This window comes from Hyperolius riggenbachi, chromosome 8 (genome assembly GCF_040937935.1).
Source record: "Hyperolius riggenbachi isolate aHypRig1 chromosome 8, aHypRig1.pri, whole genome shotgun sequence".
NCBI classification, from domain to species: domain Eukaryota; kingdom Metazoa; phylum Chordata; class Amphibia; order Anura; family Hyperoliidae; genus Hyperolius; species Hyperolius riggenbachi.
This window is the reverse complement of record NC_090653.1, coordinates 287739273-287762231: the sequence shown is the minus strand read 5'-3', so window position 1 is coordinate 287762231 and position 22959 is coordinate 287739273. Positions and strand designations below refer to the sequence as shown.

Here is a 22959-nt window from a genome sequence, read left to right as displayed (position 1 = left end):
CACTAGACACCAGGGAGCTGTATAGGGGAGGAAACTGGGGACACTAGACACCAGGGAGCTGTATAGGGGAGGAAACTGGGGACACTAGACACCAGGGAGCTGTATAGGGGAGGAAACTGGGGCCACTAGACACCAGGGAACTGTATAGGGGAGGAAACTGGGACCACTAGACACCAGGGAGCTGTATAGGGGAGGAAACTGGGGCCACTAGACACCAGGGAACTGTATAGGGGAGGAAACTGGGGCCACTAGACACCAGGGAGCTGTATAGGGGAGGAAACGGGCTACTAGACACCAGGGAACTGTATAGGGGAGGAAACTGGGGCCACTAGACACCAGGGAACTGTATAGGGGAGAGAGGGCCACTAGACACCAGGGAACTGTATAGGGGAGGGAGGGGGGCCACTAGACACCAGGGAACTGTATAGGGGAGGGAGGAGGGCCACTAGACACCAGGTAACTGTATAGGGGAGGAAGGAGGACCACTAGACACCAGGGAACTGTATAGGGGAGGGAGGGGACACTAGACACCAGGAAACTGTATAGGGGAGAGAGGGGGCCACTAGACACCAGGTAACTGTATAGGGGAGGAAGGAGGGGGCCACTAGACACCAGGGAACTGTATAGGGGAGGGATGGGCCACTAGACACCTGGGAACTGTATAGGGGAGGGAGGGGGGCCACTAGACACCAGGAAACTTTATAGGGGAGGAAGGAGGACCACTAGACACCAGGGAACTGTATAGGGGAGGGAGGGGACCACTAGACTCCAGGGAACTGTATAGGGGAGGGAGGGGGGCCACTAGACACCAGGAAACTTTATAGGGGAGGAAGGAGGACCACTAGACACCAGGGAACTGTATAGGGGAGGGAGGGGGCCACTAGATACCAGAGAACTGTATAGGGGAGGGAGGGGGACCACTAGACACCAGGGAACTGTATAGGGGAGGGAGGGGGACCACTAGACACCAGGGAACTGTATAGGGGAGGGAGGGCCACTAGACACCAGGGAACTGCATAGGGGAGGGAGGGGGGCCACTGAACACCAGATCACTGAACACTACAGTCATACATTAAAGCACATCTCAAGTGATATGTAGGCTGCCATATTCATCTCATTTTAAACAAATACAGATTGCCTGGCTGCCCTGCTAACCTTCTGCCTCTAATACTATTAGCCATAGACCCTGAACAAGCATGCAGCAGATCAGATGCTCTGACTGGATTAGCTGCATGCTTTCTCCAGGTGTGATTCATACACTACTGCAGCCAAAGAGATCAGCAGGGCTGCCAGGCAACTGGTATTGTTTAACAGGAAATAAATATGGCAGCCTCCATATCCCTCTCCCTTCTGGTTCCCTTTAATACATATTATTATTGAGCGTGGAATAATTAGGTTTTCTTTATTTTTTTTTTGCATACGCAGGTTATGGCGATCTGAGTTATGGTGCAATCAGTTTGCTCATCAGGTTGTTTGGTTGTTCTTACAGGTTCGCCAACAGCCTCCCGATTAATGACCCCCTGCAGACTGTGTATCAGCTGCTGTCTGGGAGGATGCCTGCCGCGGCCACGGTGAGTCTGGAGGGGGGAGACACGGATGTATTTTTGTTTGTTTTTGTGTGCGGCGGATTCTGGATCTGCAGCTGCTGGTTGTTAACAATAGCTGTTCTTGCTTTGTTGCAGTGTTGTGGTGATGAGAAGTGGGGTGATTGGAGGCCGCATCTCGCCATGGTCCTCTCTAATATCACCAATAACGTGGACGTGCCCGCCAGGACCATGACCACCATGGGAGATACGCTGGGTGAGTGCGGCACTTCATGGCCATTTATTTTCAAGTTAGAGAGGATCTGTATAGAAAAAAATGCCCCTGGGGGTACTTACCTCAGGTGGGGAAAGCCTCCAGATCCTATCGAGGCTTCCCCCGTCCTCCTGTGTCCTGCGGCGGCAGCGATAGAGCTCTCCGAACGGCGGGGATGTAAATATTTACCTTCCTGGCTCCAGCGCAGGCGCAGTAGTGGGTCTCGACTCGGAAATAGGCAGTAAAGACTGTGCAGTAGAGCGGATCTGACAGAGATCGGCTATTTCCGAGCAGAGAGCCGTAACAGCGCCCCCTGCTGGAGCCAGAAAAGGTAAATATTGCGCAGCCTGGCAAATTGTCGGCTGTGCGTTCCGGGGGCTGCAACGAGACCGCCGTGGGACACAGGAGGACGGGGGAAGCCTTGATAGGGACCCTGAGGCTTCCCCCTACTGAGGTGAGTACCCCCCAGGGGCATATTATTTTCATACAGAGTATCTGTGGACCTGAACTCACAGGCCAGAAGGAAGACAGAGAAATGCACCCTGTATGTATTTAGAGTTAAAGAGAGTCTGAAGCGAGAATAGATCTCGCTTCAGACCTCATAGCTAGCAGGGGCATGCGTGCCCCTGCTAAAACGCCGCTATAGCGCGGCTTAACGGGGGTCCCTGTCCCCCCAAACCCCCTCCGTAATGCGGGGGAGCGCTTCCTGGTTGGGGCAGGGCTAACCGCCGCAGCCCTGCCCCATGCGCGTCTATCAGACGCGTATCTCCGCCTCTCCCCCGCCCCTCTGTCTTCCTTCACTGAGAGGGGCGGGGGAGAGGCGGCGATGCGCGTCTGATAGACGCGCTGGGAGGCAGGGCTGCAGCCGTTAGCCCTGCCTCCAGGAAGAAGATCACCAGCGACCATTTTACGACCAACTTTTGCGAGGGGTGGGTTGGGGGTGAAGGGACCCCCTTTAAGCCGCGGGATAGCACGTGCCCCTGCTATATATAAGACCTGAAGCGAGATTTAGTCTCGCTTCAGTGTCTCTTTAAGCCTGTCTAATTCCCCCTTATTTGCGACTAATCACAAGTTGTAAACTGATCTCTCCCCTGTGTCACCTGACTGCCATGGTAGATAAGGTAATTTGAAAGCACAGGATGTTGACAATATATCTGCTTGCGTGAAAGCAGGAAGTAGACACACTGCAGATTTATTGCAGGATTTGTATCAGTTGTAACAAAGAAATGCTTTTCTGTAAAGGTTATTATGCTGTTGATTGTCTTTTAGAGCAGAGAGGAAGCTCTGAGTTCAGGTCCGCTTTAAAGCTGTACCCCTCCCCCCTCTCTGTAGGACAGTACATGCAGCCGCCTGCCTCTGGCTCCTCCCCTCTCCATAGGACAGTACATATGCAGCCTCCTGCCTCTGGCTCCTCCCCTCCATAGGACAGTACATATGCAGCCTCCTGCCTCTGGCTCCTCCCCCTCTCCATAGCACAGTACATGCAGCCTCCTGCCTCTCCTCCCCTCTCCATAGGACAGTACAAATGCAGCCTCCTGCCTCTGGCTCCTCCCCTCTCCATAGGACAGTACAAATGCAGCCCTCCTGCCTCTGGCTCTCCCCCTCTCCATAGGACAGTACATATGCAGCCGCCTGCCTCTGGCTCCTCCCCTCTCCATAGGACAGTACAAATGCAGCCCTCCTGCCTCTGGCTCTCCCCCTCTCCATAGGACAGTACATATGCAGCCTCCTGCCTCTGGCTCCTCCCCTCCATAGGACAGTACATATGCAGCCTCCTGCCTCTGGCTTCTCCCCCTCTCCATAGGACAGTACATATGCAGCCTCCTGCCTCTCCTCCCCTCTCCATAGGACAGTACAAATGCAGCCTCCTGCCTCTGGCTCCTCCCCTCTCCATAGGACAGTACAAATGCAGCCCTCCTGCCTCTGGCTCTCCCCCTCTCCATAGGACAGTACATATGCAGCCGCCTGCCTCTGGCTCTCCCCCTCTCCATAGGACAGTACATATGCAGCCTCCTGCCTCTGGCTCCTCCCCTCCATAGGACAGTACATATGCAGCCTCCTGCCTCTGGCTTCTCCCCCTCTCCATAGCACAGTACATGCAGCCTCCTGCCTCTCCTCCCCTCTCCATAGGACAGTACAAATGCAGCCTCCTGCCTCTGGCTCCTCCCCTCTCCATAGGACAGTACAAATGCAGCCCTCCTGCCTCTGGCTCTCCCCCTCTCCATAGGACAGTACATATGCAGCCGCCTGCCTCTGGCTCTCCCCCTCTCCATAGGACAGTACATATGCAGCCTCCTGCCTCTGGCTCCTCCCCTCCATAGGACAGTACATATGCAGCCTCCTGCCTCTGGCTTCTCCCCCTCTCCATAGCACAGTACATGCAGCCTCCTGCCTCTCCTCCCCTCTCCATAGGACAGTACAAATGCAGCCTCCTGCCTCTGGCTCCTCCCCTCTCCATAGGACAGTACAAATGCAGCCCTCCTGCCTCTGGCTCTCCCCCTCTCCATAGGACAGTACATGCAGCCGCCTGCCTCTGGCTCTCCCCCTCTCCATAGGACAGTACATATGCAGCCTCCTGCCTCTGGCTCTCCCCCTCTCCATAGGACAGTACATATGCAGCCGCCTGCCTCTGGCTCCTCCCCTCTCCATAGGACAGTACATATGCAGCCTCCTGCCTCTGGCTCTCCCCCTCTCCATAGGACAGTACATATGCAGCCTCCTGCCTCTGGCTCTCCCCCTCTCCATAGGACAGTACATATGCAGCCGCCTGCCTCTGGCTCTCCCCCTCTCCATAGGACAGTACATATGCAGCCTCCTGCCTCTGGCTCTCCCCCTCTCCATAGGACAGTACATATGCAGCCTCCTGCCTCTGGCTCCTCCCCTCTCCATAGGACAGTACAAATGCAGCCCTCCTGCCTCTGGCTCCTCCCCTCTCCATAGGACAGTACATATGCAGCCTCCTGCCTCTGGCTCCTCCCCTCTCCATAGGACAGTACATATGCAGCCGCCTGCCTCTGGCTCCTCCCCTCTCCATAGGACAGTACATATGCAGCCTCCTGCCTCTGGCTCCTCCCCTCTCCATAGGACAGTACATATGCAGCCGCCTGCCTCTGGCTCTCCCCCTCTCCATAGGACAGTACATATGCAGCCTCCTGCCTCTGGCTCCTCCCCTCTCCATAGGACAGTACATATGCAGCCTCCTGCCTCTGGCTCTCCCCCTCTCCATAGGACAGTACATATGCAGCCTCCTGCCTCTGGCTCTCCCCCTCTCCATAGGACAGTACATATGCAGCCTCCTGCCTCTGGCTCCTCCCCTCTCCATAGGACAGTACATATGCAGCCTCCTGCCTCTGGCTCTCCCCCTCTCCATAGGACAGTACAAATGCAGCCCTCCTGCCTCTGGCTCTCCCCCTCTCCATAGGACAGTACATATGCAGCCGCCTGCCTCTGGCTCTCCCCCTCTCCATAGGACAGTACATATGCAGCCTCCTGCCTCTGGCTCTCCCCCTCTCCATAGGACAGTACATATGCAGCCGCCTGCCTCTGGCTCTCCCCCTCTCCATAGGACAGTACAAATGCAGCCTCCTGCCTCTGGCTCCTCCCCTCTCCATAGGACAGTACAAATGCAGCCCTCCTGCCTCTGGCTCTCCCCCTCTCCATAGGACAGTACATATGCAGCCGCCTGCCTCTGGCTCTCCCCCTCTCCATAGGACAGTACATATGCAGCCTCCTGCCTCTGGCTCTCCCCCTCTCCATAGGACAGTACATATGCAGCCTCCTGCCTCTGGCTCTCCCCCTCTCCATAGGACAGTACATATGCAGCCGCCTGCCTCTGGCTCTCCCCCTCTCCATAGGACAGTACATATGCAGCCTCCTGCCTCTGGCTCTCCCCCTCTCCATAGGACAGTACATATGCAGCCTCCTGCCTCTGGCTCTCCCCCTCTCCATAGGACAGTACATATGCAGCCTCCTGCCTCTGGCTCCTCCCCTCTCCATAGGACAGTACATATGCAGCCGCCTGCCTCTGGCTCCTCCCCTCTCCATAGGACAGTACATATGCAGCCTCCTGCCTCTGGCTCTCCCCCTCTCCATAGGACAGTACATATGCAGCCTCCTGCCTCTGGCTCTCCCCCTCTCCATAGGACAGTACATATGCAGCCGCCTGCCTCTGGCTCTCCCCCTCTCCATAGGACAGTACATATGCAGCCTCCTGCCTCTGGCTCTCCCCCTCTCCATAGGACAGTACAAATGCAGCCGCCTGCCTCTGGCTCCTCCCCTCTCCATAGGACAGTACAAATGCAGCCCTCCTGCCTCTGGCTCTCCCCCTCTCCATAGGACAGTACATATGCAGCCGCCTGCCTCTGGCTCTCCCCCTCTCCATAGGACAGTACATATGCAGCCTCCTGCCTCTGGCTCCTCCCCTCCATAGGACAGTACATATGCAGCCTCCTGCCTCTCCTCCCCTCTCCATAGGACAGTACAAATGCAGCCTCCTGCCTCTGGCTCCTCCCCTCTCCATAGGACAGTACAAATGCAGCCCTCCTGCCTCTGGCTCTCCCCCTCTCCATAGCACAGTACATGCAGCCTCCTGCCTCTCCTCCCCTCTCCATAGGACAGTACATATGCAGCCTCCTGCCTCTGGCTCCTCCCCTCCATAGGACAGTACATATGCAGCCTCCTGCCTCTGGCTTCTCCCCCTCTCCATAGCACAGTACATGCAGCCTCCTGCCTCTCCTCCCCTCTCCATAGGACAGTACATATGCAGCCTCCTGCCTCTGGCTCCTCCCCTCTCCATAGGACAGTACAAATGCAGCCCTCCTGCCTCTGGCTCCTCCCCTCTCCATAGGACAGTACATATGCAGCCTCCTGCCTCTGGCTCCTCCCCTCTCCATAGGACAGTACATATGCAGCCGCCTGCCTCTGGCTCCTCCCCTCTCCATAGGACAGTACAAATGCAGCCCTCCTGCCTCTGGCTCTCCCCCTCTCCATAGGACAGTACATATGCAGCCGCCTGCCTCTGGCTCTCCCCCTCTCCATAGGACAGTACATATGCAGCCGCCTGCCTCTGGCTCTCCCCCTCTCCATAGGACAGTACATATGCAGCCTCCTGCCTCTGGCTCCTCCCCTCTCCATAGGCAGGAGGCCATGTTGAGCATACATGAACCATCAGTCCTGACGAGTGAAATGGTCCCGAGTGATTGTTTCCTCCAGTAAAGCCTCCTCTGTCTGTATCTGTGCTTACCATGTTGTTCTCTTGTCAGCCTCCAGGGGGCTCCTAGATGCTGCTCACTTCTGCTATGTCATGGCTCAAGTTGGTTTCGGAGTTTACACAAAGAAAACCACAAAGCTCGTCCTAATTGGCTCCAACCACAGGTGAGAACGTCTCCTGGGTAACGTGGGACGACTGTGTCTCCTGCTGCACTGTATGCCCTCTGCCCCCTGCTGGTCTCTTGCTGCTCCCCTGCTCTGTATGCCCTCTGCCCCCTGCTGGTCTCCTGGGTCATTACCCATTATTGTGGTGTGGCTTTGTGTCTCCTGGGAAATGTAGGGCAACTCTGTCCCCTTCTCAGTGTCCCCTCTGCTCTGTGTCCCCTCTGCTCTGTGTCCCCCTGCTCTGTGTCCCCCTGCTCTGTGTCCCCCTGCTCTGTGTCCCCCTGCTCTGTGTCCCCCTGCTCTGTGTCCCCCTGCTCTGTGTCCCCCCTGCTCATTTCTTGGGTAATGTGCACGACCTCTTCCTCTGTCTTTATTTGACCACAATGTTTTCTTTTGTCAGTTTGCCTTTTGTGAAGTTTGCCACGAATGAGGCGATTCAGAGGACGGAGGCGTACGAATATGCGCAGTCACTGGGTACCCAGACCATCTCCCTCCCCAATATACAGGTGGGCTTCTCTCTTACACCAGTAAGAAATGTCCGATCACATCAGAGCCACATCCTCTCCCTATCTCCTCCTGCAGGTGTACAAGTTCATCTATGCGTGCCGAATGGCTGAACACGGACTGTCTGCCCAGGCCTTCCACTACTGCGAAGTCATCGCCAAGACTGTACTGAAGCACCCGTCTTACTACTCGCCCGTCCTGGTCGGCAAGCTGCTGGAGGTGATTGTCCTGTGATAGGCATGTGTGTGTCTGGCCGCCAGCTGTGGTGGCAGTGATGCTGCAGTCTGCTCCGCCTCCATCTGCCCCACAACACAGTGATCTACTCCTGTCTACTTCTGTGTTCTCACTCACCTGTGTATATGTGTGAAAACCAGCGTTTTTTCAACCACTGTTTGGTTTGCGGATCCTTCTGTACATATCTGTGTTCTCACTCACCTGTGCTGCCAGCCGCCAATCAGCACTGCCCCTCCCCCTCAGCACAGCTCACCTTGCTTATCTACCTCTACCGTGTGCCCGCCCCCAATCAGCACTGCCCCTCCTCTCAGCACAGCTCACCTTGCTTATCTACCTCTACCGTGTGCCCGCCCCCAATCAGCACTGCCCCTCCCCCTCAGCACAGCTCACCTTGCTTATCTACCTCCACCGTGTACCCGCCCCCAATCAGCACTGCCCCTCCTCTCAGCACAGCTGACCTGGCTTACCTACCTCCACCGTGTGCCCGCCCCCAATCAGCACTGCCCCTCTCCCTCAGCACAGCTCACCTTGCTTATCTACCTCCACCGTGTACCCGCCCCCAGTCAGCACTGCCCCTCCTCTCAGCACAGCTCACCTTGCTTATCTACCTCTACCGTGTGCCCGCCCCCAATCAGCACTGCCCCTCCTCTCAGCACAGCTCACCTGGCTTATCTACCTCCACTGTGTACCCGCCCCCAATCAGCACTGCCCCTCCCCCTCAGCACAGCTCACCTGGCTTATCTACCTCCACTGTGTGCCCGCCCCCAGTCAGCACTGCCCCTCCTCTCAGCACAGCTCACCTGGCTTATCTACCTCTACCGTGTGCCCGCCCCAGGTCAGCACTGCCCCTCCCCCTCAGCACAGCTCACCTGGCTTATCTACCTCCACCGTGTGCCCGCCCCCAATCAGCACTGCCCCTCCTCCTCAGCACAGCTCACCTGGCTTATCTACCTCTACCGTGTACCCGCCCCCAATCAGCACTGCCCCTCCTCTCAGCACAGCTCACCTGGCTTATCTACCTCCACTGTGTGCCTGCCCCCAATCAGCACTGCCCCTCCCCCTCAGCATAGCTCACCTGGCTTATCTACCTCCACTGTGTGCCCGCCCCCAGTCAGCACTGCCCCTCCTCTCAGCACAGCTCACCTGGCTTATCTACCTCCACCATGTGCCCGCCCCCAGGTCAGCACTGCCCCTCCCCCTCAGCACAGCTCACCTGGCTTATCTACTTCCACCATGTGCCCGCCCCCTGTCAGCACTGCCCCTCCCCCTCAGCACAGCTCACCTGGCTTATTTACCTCCACCATGTGCCCGCCCCCCAGTCAGCACTGCCCCTCCCCCTCAGCACAGCTCACCTGGCTTATCTACCTCCACCATGTGCCCGCCCCCAGTCAGCACTGCCCCTCCTCTCAGCACAGCTCACCTGGCTTATCTACCTCCACCATGTGCCCGCCCCCAATCAGCACTGCCCCTCCCCTTCAGCACAGCTCACCTGGCTAATCTACCTCCACCGTGTGCCCGCCCCCAGGTCAGCACTGCCCCTCCCCCTCAGCACAGCGCACCTGGCTTATCTACCTCCACCATGTGCCCGCCCCCAGTCAGCACTGCCCCTCCCCCTCAGCACAGCTCACCTGGCTTATCTACCTCCACCGTGTGCCCTACCCGATCAGCACTTCCCCTCCCCCTCAGCACAGCTCACCTGGCTTATCTACCTCCACCGTGTCCTTGCCCCCAGTCAGCACTGCCCCTCCCCCTCAGCAGAGCTCACCTGGCTTATCTACCTCCACCGTGTACCCGCCCCCAGTCAGCACTGCCCCTCCCCCTCAGCACAGCTCACCTGGCTTATCTACCTCCACCGTGTGCGTTACCAGCAGCCTCCTTTCAACTCCGCTGACTTATAGCACGGATTTCCAATCCACACATCTAAACAAATACAGTAACTTGTGTCACGATCCCTTGTGGCACAAATAGTTATCCTGCCCGACAGGGCTTGATTCACTAAACCGTGATAACTCAAATATAACACCTTATCAAAAGATACCACACCTTATCAAAAGATACCACACCTTATCAAAGATATCACACCTTATCAAAGATATCACACCTTAACAAAGATATCACACCTTAACAAAGATATCACACCTTATCAAAGATATCACACCTTAACAAAGATATCACACCTTAACAAAGATATCACACCTTAACAAAGATATCACACCTTAACAAAGATATCACACCTTATCAAAGATATCACACCTTAACAAAGATATCACACCTTAACAAAGATATCACACCTTAACAAAGATATCACACCTTATCAAAGATATCACACCTTATCAGATAGCACACCTTATGCAAAGATAGCACACCTTATGCAAAGATAGCACGCCTTATCAAAGATGGCACGCCTTATCAAAGATAGCACGCCTTATCAAAGATATTACGCCTTATAAAAAGATATCACGCCTTATGAAATGATATCACGCCTTATGAAAAGATAGCACGCCTTTTCAAAGATAGCACGCCTTTTCAAAGATAGCACGCCTTTTCAAAGATAGCACGCCTTTTCAAAGATAGCACGCCTTTTCAAAGATAGCACGCCTTTTCAAAGATGGCACGCCTTTTCAAAGATGGCACGCCTTTTCAAAGATGGCACGCCTTTTCAAAGATGGCACGCCTTTTCAAAGATGGCACGCCTTTTCAAAGGTGGCACGCCTTTTCAAAGGTGGCACGCCTTTTCAAAGGTGGCACGCCTTTTCAAAGATGGCACGCCTTTTCAAAGATGGCACGCCTTTTCAAAGATGGCACGCCTTTTCAAAGATGGCACGCCTTTTCAAAGATGGCACGCCTTTTCAAAGATGGCACGCCTTTTCAAAGATGGCACGCCTTTTCAAAGATGGCACGCCTTTTCAAAGATGGCACGCCTTTTCAAAGATGGCACGCCTTAACAAAGATGGCACGCCTTAACAAAGATGGCACGCCTTATCAAAGATAGCACGCCTTATCAGAGTAGCATAGCGAGCGCTATGAACCTATGCCTGCTAATTGGCAATGGCACTCGTCCTGCCCTGAGCCCCTGCGGGTTCATAGCGCTCGTTATGCTACTCTGATAAGGCATGTTAACTTTGATAAGGGGCTTGATTCTCAAGCATGATAACTGCTATCACAGCAGTTATCACGCGATCTGCTGCACGCAGTGCTTCTCATGCGAACAGCGTTAGTTCACTTAGTGATAAGTGAAGGTTATCGCGCGATCACGTGCGCTTTTCACGTGAAACCTTAACTTATCACGTGAACTAATGCTGTTCGCGTGAGAAGCACTGCGCGCAGCAGATCGCGTGATAACTGCTGTGATAGCAGTTATCATGCTTCAGAGAATCAAACCCTAGGTGTGATATCTTTGATAAGGTGTGATATCTTTGATAAGGTGTGATATTTGAGTTAGCACGGTTTAGTGAATCAACCCCCTGGAGTGCCAAGGTTAGCCATTACTGTGCTAAATTATTGTGCACAACATGAATGCAGGTTATTGTCTCAGAGTAGTGTTATGGAAATATCACAGAAGCTCAGGTCTCTACTCTCCATACATCAGAGGAAAGTCTTCAGCGGGGGGGCGGTGGAGTACGGATTGGAGCGAAGATCTGCGAGAAGCGAAACTGCATCTGCTGATGGCCAAGGAGATGGCCACCGCAGAGCCGACGCCCTCTTGCCCTGGCGCTGCACACTGTGCTTCATCCTTTCTGCACTTCCTGTTTCACAGCGACTCCCTCCTCCTACACAAGCAGGTACGGTTTCACTTCTTGCGAATCTGTGCTCGCTCACCCCTAGGGTGGAGTACAGTGCAGACCCCTCTCCATGCAGTCACGTGTTAAAGGGAACCTGTTCCGACAAAAAAGTGCTGCTAGGGGTACTTTCCTTGGGAGAAGGAAGCCTCTGGATCCTAAAAGAGATTTCCCCTGCCCTCGTCTGAAACACTGTTCCAGTGCTGAGACCCCCGGAAAAAAGGCTGGCCGACGGCTCACACAGACGCGCTAGCACCGTCCAGCTCGCCTTTCTTCAGGGAAAAAAAAATAAGAGGATCAGGTTCGCACTAATATCTGTGGCCGTCGAAACCTCACAGGTGCTTTGCTTTAAAGGTAGTGTAGTGGCTGGATAGTGTACATGTTAAGGGCTCTGCGTTTAACATGGGAGACCAGGGTTTGAGTCCTGACAAGGTTCAGTACCTATTCAGTACGGAGTCCTTAGGCAAGACTCCCTAACACTGCAGAGTGACCTCTTGAGCGCTTTTAGTCAGACAGGAGAAAAGCGCTATACAAATGTTGGTATTAGTATTATTATTTTTATTATTATTTCGTGTATTTATAAAGCGCCAACAAATTACGCAGAGCTGCACAATAGATAAATGGGTTAACATACAAAGTAGGACATACAAGCAGCTGACATCAAAACAAGATCATGCAAATGATTTGATAACAGTAGTTCAGTGTCTTCGGTCAAAATACTGTTCTCCACTGGAGGGGTGATTGACAGTAAGATTGCATAATCAAGCTGGAAACACAGGGAGGAGGGCCCTGCCAGAGGCTTAGAATCTAAAGCCCAATATACACGATACGATTCTTTGTGCAATTCGATTACGATTCTATTTACGATCCGATTAAATCCGATATGTCCGATCGGGATTAGATTCAATTCGATTTGCAATTGCAAAACAATGGCAAATTGAATCGAATCCCGATCGGACATGTCGGATTTAATCGGATCGTAAATAGAATCGTAATCGAATCGCACAAAGAATTGTATTGTGTAGATGGGGCTTTAGGCCCAGTGCACACCAAAAACCTCTAGCAGATCTGCAGAACGCTGGAGGTTTTTGAAGCAGATTTCAGAGCGATTCTAGGCATGTTTAGAGACGTTTTTTGGAGCTGGTTTGTGTAGCAGATTACAAATATTGTTACAGTAAAGCTGTTACTGAACAGCTTTTGTAACAAAAACGCCTGGAAAACCACTCTGATAAAGCGTTTTTAACCACTTGAGCCTAACTGGACAAAAATGTTCATCCAGTTAGGCTGCGCGCACTCCCGCATGTCGTGCGCGCCCCCGCGGGCCCCCTCCCATGCGTGCTCCCGCTGCCGGCCATTAGCCCAGCGATCAATGAAAGGGATTATAGATCCCTTTCATTGATCGGACCGCCCCCCCCCCCCCCCCCGGAGAAAAGCCGACATCGTCTCTTCAGACACTGCGACTTTTCTGAGCTAAAAAAGTGCCTGGTCTTCTTTCTTTTTCCTGGGAGCGAGATCGATCGCTCCCAGTACTTTTTGACTGTGACCATCTTGTGGCCAAATAGTAAATCTACACCCCAAACCACATTTTATTAAATAAATACATTTTTAAACATTTAAAATCCCCTGTTTACCTCCCACACCAAAAAATACCCACATAAAAGTTTTAATAAAAAATAAAATAAAAACATTACAATAATTAAAAAAAAACAAACCAAAACAAAAAAAACATAAATAGTTACCAAGGGTCTGAACTTTTAAATAATTATGTCAAAGGAGTATATCAATATGATTTATTAAATTATGGGCTTCTAAATTGTGATGGATGCAAATTGAAAAAAATGCACCTTTATTTCCAAATAAAATATTGGCGCCATACATTGTGATAGGGACATAATTTAAATGGTGTAATAAGCGGGAGAAATAGGTGAATAAAGTACATGGGTTTTAATTATGGTAGCATGTATTAATTTCAAACTATAATGGCCAAAAGCTGAGCAATAATGATTTTTTTTCCATTTCTTTCTTAATATTCCTGTTAAAATGGATTTAGAATAAATTAATTCTCGGCAAAATGTATCACCCACAGAAAGCCTAATTGGTGGCGGAAAAAAACAAGATATAGATCAATTCATTGTGATGAGTAGTGATAAAGTTATTGGCAAATGAATGGGAGGTGAAAGTTGCGCAGATGTAAAAAATATCTCAACCCTGTCGGCTGAAGTGGTTAAGAACTGTTTTCCACTTTCCTATACTTTACATTGAGGCAGAAACGCTTCTGCAAACAGCAAAAGTGCTGCAGAAGGCACGTTTGCGGTTTGCTAAAATCCTCAAACCGCTGGTGTGCACCATCCCATTGAGATACATTCGCCCAGCGTTTTCACAGACGGATGCGGTTTGCGAAATGCTTTAAAAACCGCTCAGTGTGGACCAGGCCTTAAAGGGAAGGTTCAGGGAGGGTGGGTTAAAAATAAAAATCAAATTCCACTTACCTGGGGCTTCCTCCAGCCCGTGGCAGGCAGGAGGTGCCCTCGCCGCCGCTCCGCAGGCTCCCGGTGGTGCGCCCGACCTGGCCAGGCCGGCTGCCAGGTCGGGCTCTTCTGCGCTCCAAGGCCCGGAACTTCTGCGTCCCACGCCGGCGCTCTGACGTCATCGGACGTCCTCCGTGCTCTACTGCGCATGCGCAGAACTACTGCGCATGCGCAGTAGAGCACGGAGGACGTCCGATGACGTCAGAGCGCCGGCGTGGGACGCAGAAGTTCCGGGCCTTGGAGCGCAGAAGAGCCCGACCTGGCAGCCGGCCTGGCCAGGTCGGGCGCACCACAGGGAGCCTGCGGAGCGGCGGCGAGGGCACCTCCTGCCTGCCACAGGCTGGAGGAAGCCCCAGGTAAGTGGAATTTGATTTTTATTTTTAACCCACCCTCCCTGAACCTTCCCTTTAAGGAATCCTGAAAGCAGAACTGAAATAAACTAAAAAAAAAGACTTTCACTTACCTGGGGCTTCATCCAACCCCCCACGCCATCCTCCGCAACTCACCTTTTTTCACGCAGTTAAAAAGCCGACTCCTAAGTCGAACTCCACTGACCCTGGCCGCGCATATCTTTGTACGCAATCCCGTAGCCAGGAGAGTCCTGCGCAGACACAGTACGAGAAAATCTCGACGACTCCTGTGCAGTAGGCTTCCGGCCACCAAAGTGTGAACGAGGGCGTGCGTTGCCAGGGACACGCAGGCACAGCGCACTCGAACTGCGCAAAGTGAAAGTGAAGTTTATTTCAGTTACGCTTGAAGTGAGAGGGATACATATATTATTCCTTGTACATATATTATGCTCCTTCTCTTTTATTCTCATTGTCCCTATGTTACCATCTCCTGCCCCCATCTCCCCTCACCGTTTTGCCTGGATGCATGTTTTTGTATATGTATATAGGTGTATATGTATACATACGTGTGTGTGTGTGTGTGTGTGTGTGTGTGTGTGTGTGTGTGTGCGCGTGCGCGTGCGTGTGCGCGTGCGTGCGTGCGTGCGTATATATATATATTATTCAAAAAAAATCTTTTTGTCAATTCTATTCTTTATTACACAAAATTTAGTATGCAAGTTTTTTTTTTTTTATTTATTAATTTTTCATTAATTTTATATACATTTTTTATGAATTGTTATCATATACATTACATCTTCACATGCAAATTAGCCTCTAAAAAGTACCTTCACGGTTTGTCACTATCCCAATAGAACACATATGTAATACAATAACGCCACACACAGCTATCTGATTTCGCTTTTTATCTCTGTTATTTTCAGTGTGATACTCCCGTTCTTTTATTGCCTGAAGAAGCGAGCTGTGCCCGCGAAACGCGTTGCCAGTTTTTAGGAGTATGTGAATAAATTGTGACTACCTCAATTGACAGCATCGTGTCTGTTTTGGGTGGGCCGGTCCACCACCGCCTCCCGAACGTTTTAAACGTTTTTAGCATATTTTATCCTTTTGGCGCCTCTGTACATCTCTACCAATTGGATCTAATGGTCCAATAATGCATTTAGATCGATTTCCAATAGATCTCATTCTGAAATCTATTGGAAATCTTTTGTGTGGCACACATCAGATAGGTTCCTGTCAGATTCGACCTGACAGGCATCTGACAGGAATCTATCTGATGGTTGAATCTGCTGCAAATCTATCAGTGTATGGCCAATATTAGATTTTCCATCCAGTCAGATCAAATCTATTGAAATCAGCCACAAATCGATCGATCGGCTGATTCGATAGAATCGATTTCGGATCGATCGGCTGATTTGAAAGAATCGATCGATGGCTAAAATCGACCAGTGTATGGGCCCCTTTAGTGATAATACAGGTCATGTCTATACTGTATAAAGTTTTACTCTCCATCCTGAACTCTCCCCTCTCTCTCCACCAGGTGTCCTCACATCTCAGGTTTTTTGACCCTCAGTTGAAGGAGAAACCGGAGCAGGAATTGTTCATCGAGCCGCCATGGCTATTACGACTCCGGCACCTGGATATGCAGATGAAGGTACGAGGCGCCCCTACCTCTGTATATAGCAAGAATAATCGCTCAGCGTAGCAGAAATGAATTCAGAGAGGTGGATAACGAGGGTCAAAAACTCTGCCTCAAATGCAAATTGTTTGCTGTTTTGAACCGACCAATCAAAATCACCAGGAAATACATTTATTGGCCCAGTTCCAGGCTGCATACCATTTGCATTAAATTTGCATGCAAACAGAAATTATTAGCATCTCATTTATCTCTACTTTTCAATGCTCTGAACATTATAGACAACTTATCGTGAAACATTTGAAAATGTAAAATACATACATATATAATGTACATGTAAGATGCATTACAGATTACTTTTGATCCTATGTTACAGTAATTTAGAGTAGGCAGTGAAAATCTAACAGATCTGTCTGGTTTTGGACTGGTCTGTTTTCTCATGGGGGATTTTTCAGGTATTTCTTAATTTACAAATGCACTTACCGTTTATTATTTATTTATTGTATTTATAAAGCACCAACATATTATGCAGTGCTGGACATTAATTTAGGTTACAGACAATATTTAGGGGTGACATACAGCAATATGACAATACAGGAATACAAGAAAGTCCAGATCACACAGCACAGTATGAGTACAAGATAATGCTTAGTCACTGGATGGAGCGTGGAGATCACACAGCGCAGTATGAGTACAAGGTAATGCTTAGTCACTGGATGGAGCATGGAGATCACACATCACAGTATGAGTACAATGTAATGCTTAGTCACTGGATGGAGCATGGAGATCACACAGCACAGTATGAGTACAAGGTAATGCTTAGTCACTGGAGGGGAGCATGGAGATTACACAGCACAGTATGAGTACCAGGTAATGCTTAGTCACTGGATGGAGCATGGAGTTCACACAGCACAGTATGAGTACCAGGTAATGCTTAGTCACTGGGTGGAGCATGGAGATCACACAGCACAGTATGAGTATAAGGTAATGCTTAGTCACTGGATGGAGCATGGAGATCACACAGCACAGTATGAGTACCAGGTAATGCTTAGTCACTGGATGGGAGCATGGAGATCACACAGCACAGTATGAGTACAAGGTAATGCTTAGTCACTGGATGGGAGCATGGAGATCACACAGCACAGTATGAGTACAAGATAATGCTTAGTCACTGGATGGAGCATGGAGATCACACAGCACAGTATGAGTACAAGGTAATACTTAGTCACTGGATGGGAGCATGGAGATCACACAGCACAGTATGAGTACAAGGTAATGCTTAGTCACTGGATGGAGCATGGAGATCACACAGCACAGTATGAGTACAAGGTAATGCTTAGTCACTGGATGGAGCATGGAGATCACACAGCACAGTATGAGTACAAGGTAACGCTTAGTCACTGGATGGAGCATGGAGATCACACAGCGCAGTATGAGTACAAGGTAATGCTTAGTCACTGGATGGAGCATGGAGATCACACAGCACAGTATGAGTACAATGTAATGCTTAGTCACTGGATGGAGCATGGAGATCACACAGCACAGTATGAGTACAAGGTAATGCTTAGTCACTGGATGGGAGCATGGAGATCACGCAGCACAGTATGAGTACAAGGTAATGCTTAGTCACTGGATGGAGCATGGAGATCGCACAGTATGAGTACAAGGTAATGCTTAGTCACTGGATGGAGCATGGAGATCACGCAGCACAGTATGAGTACCAGGTAATGCTTAGTCACTGGATGGAGCATGGAGATCACACAGCACAGTATGAGTACAAGGTAATGCTTAGTCACTGGAGGGGAGCATGGAGATCACACAGCGCAGTATGAGTACAAGGTAATGCTTAGTCACTGGATGGAGCATGGAGATCACACAGCACAGTATGAGTACAAGGTAATGCTTAGTCACTGGAGGGGAGCATGGAGATCACACAGCACAGTATGAGTACAAGGTAATTCTTAGTCACTGGATGGGAGCATGGAGATCACACAGCACAGTATGAGTACAAGGTAATGCTTAGTCACTGGATGGAGCATGGAGATCACACAGCACAGTATGAGTACAAGGTAATTCTTAGTCACTGGATGGGAGCATGGAGATCACACAACACAGTATGAGTACAAGGTAATGCTTAGTCACTGGATGGGAGCATGGAGATCACACAGCACAGTATGAGTACAAGGTAATGCTTAGTCACTGGATGGGAGCATGGAGATCACACAGCACAGTATGAGTACAAGGTAATGCTTAGTCACTGGATGGGAGCATGGAGATCACACAGCACAGTATGAGTACAAGGTAATGCTTAGTCACTGGCTGGAGCATGGAGATCACACAGCACAGTATGAGTACAAGGTAATGCTTAGTCACTGGATGGAGCATGGAGATCACACAGCACAGTATGAGTACAAGGTAATGCTTAGTCACTGGAGGGGAGCATGGAGATCACACAGCACAGTATGCGTACAAGGCAATGCTTAGTCAGTCACTGGATGGAGCATGGAGATCACACAGCACAGTATGAGTACCAGGTAATGCTTAGTCACTGGATGGGAGCATGGAGATCACACAGCACAGTATGAGTACAAGGTAATGCTTAGCCACTGGATGGAGCATGGAGATCACACAGCACAGTATGAGTACAAGGTAATGCTTAGTCACTGGATGGAGCATGGAGATCACACAGCACAGTATGAGTACAAGGTAATGCTTAGTCACTGGAGGGGAGCATGGAGATTACACAGCACAGTATGAGTACCAGGTAATGCTTAGTCACTGGATGGAGCATGGAGTTCACACAGCACAGTATGAGTACCAGGTAATGCTTAGTCACTGGATGGAGCATGGAGATCACACAGCACAGTATGAGTATAAGGTAATGCTTAGTCACTGGATGGAGCATGGAGATCACACAGCACAGTATGAGTACCAGGTAATGCTTAGTCACTGGATGGGAGCATGGAGATCACACAGCACAGTATGAGTACAAGATAATGCTTAGTCACTGGATGGAGCATGGAGATCACACAGCACAGTATGAGTACAAGGTAATGCTTAGTCACTGGATGGGAGCATGGAGATCACACAGCACAGTATGAGTACAAGGTAATGCTTAGTCACTGGATGGAGCATGGAGATCACACAGCACAGTATGAGTACAAGGCAATGCTTAGTCACTGGATGGAGCATGGAGATCACACAGCACAGTATGAGTACAAGGTAATTCTTAGTCACTGGATGGGAGCATGGAGATCACACAGGACAGTATGAGTACATGGTAATGCTTAGTCACTGGATGGAGCATGGAGATCACACAGCACAGTATGAGTACAAGGTAACGCTTAGTCACTGGATGGAGCATGGAGATCACACAGCACAGTATGAGTATAAGGCAATGCTTAGTCAGTCACTGGATGGGAGCATGGAGATCACACAGCACAGTATGAGTACAAGGTAATGCTTAGTCACTGGATGCAGCATGGAGATCACACAGCACAGTATGAGTACAAGGTAATGCTTAGTCACTGGATGGGAGCATGGAGATCACACAGCACAGTATGAGTACAAGGTAATGCTTAGTCACTGGATGGAGCATGGAGATCACACAGCACAGTATGAGTACAAGGTAATGCTTAGTCACTGGATGGAGCATGGAGATTAGGCAAGTTAGGTTCACTCAGATGCATAGCATGGGTGCACAGTAATGGAAGTGCATGATCAGGTAGGACACAAAAGGAGGAGGACCCTGCCCAAAGGCTTACAATCTAGAGGGAGAGGTAAGGACACGAACGGTAGGGGACCAGAGTTCAGCTGTAGGTTTAGAGCACTTGTGAGGGGTAGTAGGCTAGAGTGAAAAGGTGAGTTTTGAGGCCCTTCTTGAAAAGGTTGAAGGAGAGGGAAACCCTAATGGTGGAGGTAGGGAGTTCCATAGTGTTGGAGCAGCTTTTGAGAAGTCCTGGAGGCGTGCATGGGACTGGGTGATGTGGGGGGCGGTCAGGCGAAGTTCATTGGAGGAGCGGAGTGAACGGTTAGGTGTGTACCTCTCAGTAACGGTGCCCAAACAAGTAAAATTTCTTCAATTTTTATTTGATTAGATAATTTAGTTTGATTATTCCATTAGATCGAATATAAAGATTTTTCCAACATGTCCGATTGGGATTCTATTGAAAAAAGGGCTACCGTATATACTCGCATACAAGCCGAATTTTTGACCCCCAAAAAGGTGGTCAAAAGTTGGGGGGTCGGCTTGTATGCGAGTCTTCCCTGGTGGTCCGTGGTCCGCGGCCCCCGCTACCCCCTCCCGCCGCCGCTGCTATTACCTGCAGCGGCTTCCTCTTCCCCGCTCTGCGCTCTCATGCCCGTATGAAGAGATCACAGCAGCGCGCCCGGCGCTGCTGCTGTGACGATGCAGGGGGCAGGAAAGAGCGCGGCTCCCTGTAGCGACGATCTGTATCGCCGTTACCAGGGGAACCACTCTTTCCTGCCCCCTGCATCGTCACAGCAGCAGCGCCGAGCGCGCTGCTGTGATCTCTTCATACGGGCATGAGAGCGCAGAGCGGGGAAGAGGAAGCCGCTGCAGGTAATAGCAGCAGCAGCGGCGGCGGGAGGGGGGCGAGCAGGGCACTATACTGGCCACTACACTGGGTACTATACCAGCTAAACTGGGCACTTTACTAGCTATACTGGGCACTTTACTAGCTATACTGGGGCACTACCTACCTATACTGGGGCACTACCTACCTATACTGGGGCACTATACTAGCTATACTGGGAATTACACTAGCTAAACTGGGCACTTTACTAGCTAAACTGGGCACTATACTAGCTATACTGGGGCACTATACTGGGGCACTACCTACCTATACTGGGGCACTATACTAGCTATACTGGGCACTTTACTAGCTAAACTGGGCACTTTACTAGCTAAACTGGGGCACTATACTAGCTATACTGGGGCACTATACTAGCTATACTGGGGCACTATACTAGCTATACTGGGCACTATATACTAGCTATACTGGGGCACTACCTACCTATACTGGGCACTATACTGGCTAAACTGGGCACTATACTAGCTATACTGGGGCACTACCTACCCTTACTGGGCACTATACTAGCTATACTGGGACACACTGGGGGGCTGCACCAATCCAGCATTTCCTACCCCCGGCTTATATGGGGGTCAATCATTTTTCCCTGGTTTTTCATGGAAAAGTTGGGGCTTATATGCGAGTATATACGGTAATCATTCATTTTTCTTGAGTAAAAAAAGATTATTTTTGACACATTTGATAGTTTTGCTCGAATAAACGCGAAAAACTAACATTTCTATTGTACCGTGTATAGGCACCATAAGATCGGAAATGTAGGTTGGACAGGTTTTGTAGACAGATTTGTAGGTCAGGGATTCTAGGAGGGGATCTGCCGTGGTGGAGCGATGGGAGGAGAGGATAATTCTGGCTGCCGCATGATGGACTGCAGTGGGGCTGTTTGGGTCATAGGGAGACCTGACAGAAGGGCGTTGCAGTAGTCAGTTGCTAAGTATAACTACCAAAATGGTGTACAAAGAAGTAGGGAGGCTGGCTGGCATCTTTGTTTAGATCCTTTCCAGGAAGTGCTTTTGTAATACTGAGAATCCTCCATGAGGAGGTGGACTAGCTTAAAACCTGTCCGATATGTCAGCTATTTGCTACCTACTGTGAGTGACAGCAACATAGGAAATCAGCGGAATGCAGACAAGCATGGCTGACCTCTCGCTCTGTGTTTGCAGCAAGGCACTGTGTTGTACCACACGGGCAGGACCACGCCCCAGCAGTACACCTGCAGCACCCCGAGCTCCGAACACGACCACGTCAGCCAGTCGGATGGCATGATCCCGCCTCAGGCTCCTCCCACCAGTACAGACAATCCCTTACTAGCCAACCTGATGCCCAATATGATGCCACCTGTGCAGGGAGTGCAGCTGGCACTACCAGGTAAGGAAAGGCCATTCTACGTAAAGTTGGCCACATGTGATGCAATTTTTTTAATACTTTTTCCGATTCGAGAATCAAACGATTTTTCTAGTTGATTGTAAACGTGCCCACTAACGGTTCAATTGTATACCATTAAATCGATTATATCACCATCAACAAACCACTCAGTACTTTCTTTCTATCGCAACCGATTATAAAAGAAAGTTTTTCCAATTGACTAAACTATTGAATGATCACCATTATGATGGCCATACATGGTACAATTTTTTCATACAATCTTACCATTTCTATGTAATATAAGGGAACTGCCTAAATTATCCTTTCAGTATATTCACTTAATTTACCCTTATACTACATAGAAATGGTAAGATTGTATGAAAAAATTGTACCATGTATGGCCACCTTTAGAATCGTTCACACATTGATTTAGGGCCCTTTTCCACTAGAGCGATTGCGATTGCTGAATCGCAAAATCGCAAATCGCTAGTGATTTTTAAATCGCCAGGGTTGTTACTTTATCATAGAAATCACGAGAAGTATTTTCCACTACAGTGATTCGATTTGGAAATTGCAAATCACAAATCGCAATCGCTTTCTGGAGCGATTTTTACAATAATGCAATGAAAATCGCAAATCGCAATCGCATAACAGAATTAATGAAAAATCACAATCGCTGGCGTTTGTGATTTGTGATTGCGATTGCTAGTGGAAAAGGGCCCTTAGAACATCAAGATTTATTTTCTGCCAACACTATTGCATTTATCTGATCGCTCTCGCATA

At 50.2% G+C, this 22959-nt stretch overlaps 1 protein-coding gene across 3 annotated transcripts in view; it reads left to right on the top strand.

The window, feature by feature from the left end:
* Positions 1-22959, top strand: part of SEC16A (SEC16 homolog A, endoplasmic reticulum export factor) — a 149766-nt gene that overhangs the window by 63682 nt on the left and 63125 nt on the right. For all 3 annotated transcript variants that reach the window (XM_068249127.1, XM_068249125.1, XM_068249124.1), the window contains exons 13-19: positions 1490-1571; positions 1683-1800; positions 7059-7170; positions 7571-7676; positions 7753-7893; positions 16106-16219; positions 21975-22179. In XM_068249127.1, the coding sequence (XP_068105228.1) occupies positions 1490-1571; positions 1683-1800; positions 7059-7170; positions 7571-7676; positions 7753-7893; positions 16106-16219; positions 21975-22179 (878 nt within the window). The remainder of the gene's footprint in view (positions 1-1489; positions 1572-1682; positions 1801-7058; positions 7171-7570; positions 7677-7752; positions 7894-16105; positions 16220-21974; positions 22180-22959) is intronic.